A 3,205-nucleotide genomic window follows, 5' to 3' on the forward strand; every position below is an offset into this window, starting at 1 on the left:
ACCCTACACCCATCCACACAGGAAGAGAAGGTACCACACCAGGTGAAAAGCCCCCCAAAACCAAGCTGACTAAGACCCCGTACAGACCCTATACCGCAAACTCCAAAAAGCCTTTGGACCCCACCAAAGGGGAAAATTGCGCGCAAGGAAGAGGCAAGAACATAATCCACCGAGGGGCTTGCACCCAGACTGTGTACTACCTCATCTGAATCTCCCTCCTCCTCACCCTCACCGCCCTCTTCGACGGTAGAAACCCTAGCACTTCCGCTTGCAGAGCTCCCATTCCCGCTTATCCTCTTTCAATATATCAAAATCACCCAAACCGTTTGCCAGCTCAAAAATAAGTACTTTGTTAATGAGTTGTGATCATAATGAAAATGTGTCATCACACCATGTTATGACACTTTGAGCATTTAGTTATTTTGTGTGGCTTGCTTAATTTCACTTTGGTATCACAATTTTTTTTTGGCAATCGATATTTATTTTAAGTGATATAGGAGAAACCCCAAGTATTAAGGGGGACAAATTGAAGTGGACATAAAGAGGTCCTACAAAGACTTATGCACATACAAGAAAAAAAATGTTAAAAATAACAAAAAACATCATTATTAATTTTTTATTTTTATCCATATAATTTATCTATGAACTTCTTTTTTATAATTACTCAACAATTTTAAAAATAATAAAATAAAATAACAATCCATAACTTTCTATTACAATTGCAACCTTCATACATTAAAATAACTACACAAAGGAATGTAATCATACAAATCATACAAATCAAACAATGGCTGCTAAACAAAATAGGCCAAGCAACCCCATGAGACCATGGCCTAATACAAATTTTTCCCTATTATTTCATGTTTCCCGCGCAGATATTCCTTCCGCTACTAAGCTGGTGCAGTTCTAATAATTGAAACAGATCGGGGAAGCCCAGCTGCTGCTTCTTCTTCTTCTTCATTTTCGCCGGAGAGCTCTTCCAACGATTTACCGTTGGTTTCAGGCACTAGAAAAGTGAAAAGAAACCCTAAAGCATTGGTCACTCCCAGAACAATCAGAGAATTCTTGACACCAATTCCCTTGTGGTATCCCGTGTCAACTTCGGATTTGTGGGTGCTCTGAGCAGCATACAGAAATCCGAAAGCTCCAACAATGGCTCCCGCCTTTCCCGCTGCAGCCGAAATGCCATGGCAAGTCGAACGGAGCCTCGCCGGAAAAACCTCCGCAGGTACAATGAAAGTTGTGCTGTTTGGACCGAAATTAGCAAAGAAGAAGGTGAAGGAGTAAAGAACAACAAATGCAATGTGATTGCCGTCGCAGAACGAATCGCCGCATTTGATCCCTCGCCAATGGTTGTACGGAATGGCCAGAGCGAACATGAAAACCGTCATGAAGAAGAATCCCATCAGCTGAATGGTGAACCGGCCGATCCGGTCAATAAAGAAGACGGTGAACCAGTAGCCCGGAACAGTGGAGCACAGAGCAATGATCGTCTGCGCCTTTGCAATGCGATAAACTTCTTCAATGGCGTTCATTTTTCTTCCGGCGGGAATCCACCCGACGGCCGTAAAGATGTCCTTTTGAAACAGATTTTGGCTGTAATAGGCAATGTCCAGAAGAAACCAGGTAGTCGTGGTGCCGAGCAGATGCAATCCATGCCGTTTCAGGAACTGTGATGAAAATAAACCAAAGCTCGGTCCGCTGGAGGCAATTTCATCGATCTTTGAGGTATCTTCTTCAATATCGACCTGCATAACCCTAGACATGTCTGCCGCGGCTTGCTTTGCGTTTTTTTCTACCAGAGCCGTGTAACGGGCAGTTTCAGGCATTTTCATGCGCCAGTAGTAAGTCATTGCAGCGGGCATGGCTCCGAACATGAGGATTAATCTCCACACGAAATCTGCCTCACTCACAGTAGAACCTTTGGGATCGGTTTCATAATTTGGAGCCCTAAAATGCTTTTTAAACCCTACCGACACAATAATGGAAACGGCACCGCCTGCGAGGATTCCAAACCCTTGCATCGCGAAAACGGCGGCAATAAATGCGCCTCTGGTTTTCTTGTTGGCGTACTCGGACATAATTGTGGCGGACAGAGGATAATCTCCGCCAATGCCGAAACCGAGCCAGAATCTGAAGAAACAGAGCGTTGTCATTACAGATTTGGCCGTGTGGCCGAAGGAAAGGCCTGAAGCTATGGAACAGATCACCATTAACATGAGAGTCATTCCGTATACTTTTTTCCGTCCCATTTTGTCCCCCAGCCAGCCGAAGAAGAGCTGTCCGGCTAGGGTTCCGCACAAAGCGACACCATTAACGGCGGCCGAGACGTTTGGAGGCAAAGATCCGGGCTTTGAATTGCCCTCCTGGTAGTAATATATTCTTCCCAGGAGCCTCGTTACGGTGGAAATGCAGAAGAGGTCATAAGCATCAGTGAAGAAGCCCATGCCTGCGATAATGATTGCCGTGAAATGGTACCATTGCGTTTTCGCAACATCCAAAGCATTCAACACTTCTAGCTGCGTCTTCGCCATGATTCGAATCCCTCAGCTCTGCACAGCGGCAAAGATTGATTTTTTTTCACTAATTCAAGCTGAGCAAAGTGATTAACAACTAGGTAACTTGATTTCCTAATATTTTCTTGAAAAGAATGAAAAGATTTTAAGAAACTGAACTATGGATCAAACAGGACTTAAATATACAAACTTGTTCAAATCTCTCAGCTCTGCACAGCAACAAAGATTGAATTTTTTTCACTAATTCAAGCTGAGCAAAGAGCTCAACAACTGACTTGATTTCCTAATATTTTCTGGATAAGAATGAAAAGATTTAAGAAACGGAAGTATGGATCAAACAGGACTTAAATGTACGAACTTCCATTTACATAATCGGAATCCAGTCCAGAAGTCGAAAGCTTACCTTTGTTCCCTTCACGAAAGTCGAGAAATACTTGTTATGGGTTACAGAGTACAAATCACATTTAAATAGTAGTGTCAGAAGCATATTGATTTGGATCCATGGGATATTCCCATACAAACAGGTAGCCTCTTTCGCTGGCATTTTAAATGTTGGTGTAAGAGAGACAGGGTGTGAACACGTCAGGTCAACTGTGAGTAGGTTCGGCATTGCAGTGTTTAATGGGATAAAGAAATAATATGTGACCTACATCTTGCTTGCTTCAATGAAATTCATCTGGTTTTAATAT

The 3,205-nt window shown here is 43.0% G+C and overlaps 1 protein-coding gene across 1 annotated transcript; it reads right to left on the minus strand.

Annotated features, from left to right (window-relative positions):
- Positions 1–713: 713 nt before the first annotated feature.
- Positions 714–2,906, minus strand: LOC131051273 (low affinity inorganic phosphate transporter 1). Its single transcript, XM_057985710.2, has 2 exons — positions 2,707–2,906; positions 714–2,552 (listed from the first exon to the last, which is right to left on the minus strand). The coding sequence occupies exon 2, from the start codon at positions 2,532–2,534 to the stop codon at positions 891–893; it is 1,644 nt and encodes a 547-aa protein (XP_057841693.1). The 5' UTR covers positions 2,535–2,552; positions 2,707–2,906; the 3' UTR covers positions 714–890.
- Positions 2,907–3,205: the final 299 nt, after the last annotated feature.

This window comes from Cryptomeria japonica, chromosome 2 (assembly GCF_030272615.1).
Source record: "Cryptomeria japonica chromosome 2, Sugi_1.0, whole genome shotgun sequence".
Taxonomy (NCBI): Eukaryota; Viridiplantae; Streptophyta; class Pinopsida; order Cupressales; family Cupressaceae; genus Cryptomeria; species Cryptomeria japonica.

What these genes read in the sequence shown, in the direction of transcription:
- LOC131051273 (XM_057985710.2), bottom strand. Translation starts at nt 2,534, where the DNA reads ATGGCGAAGACGCAGCTAGAAGTGTTGAATGCTTTGGATGTTGCGAAA.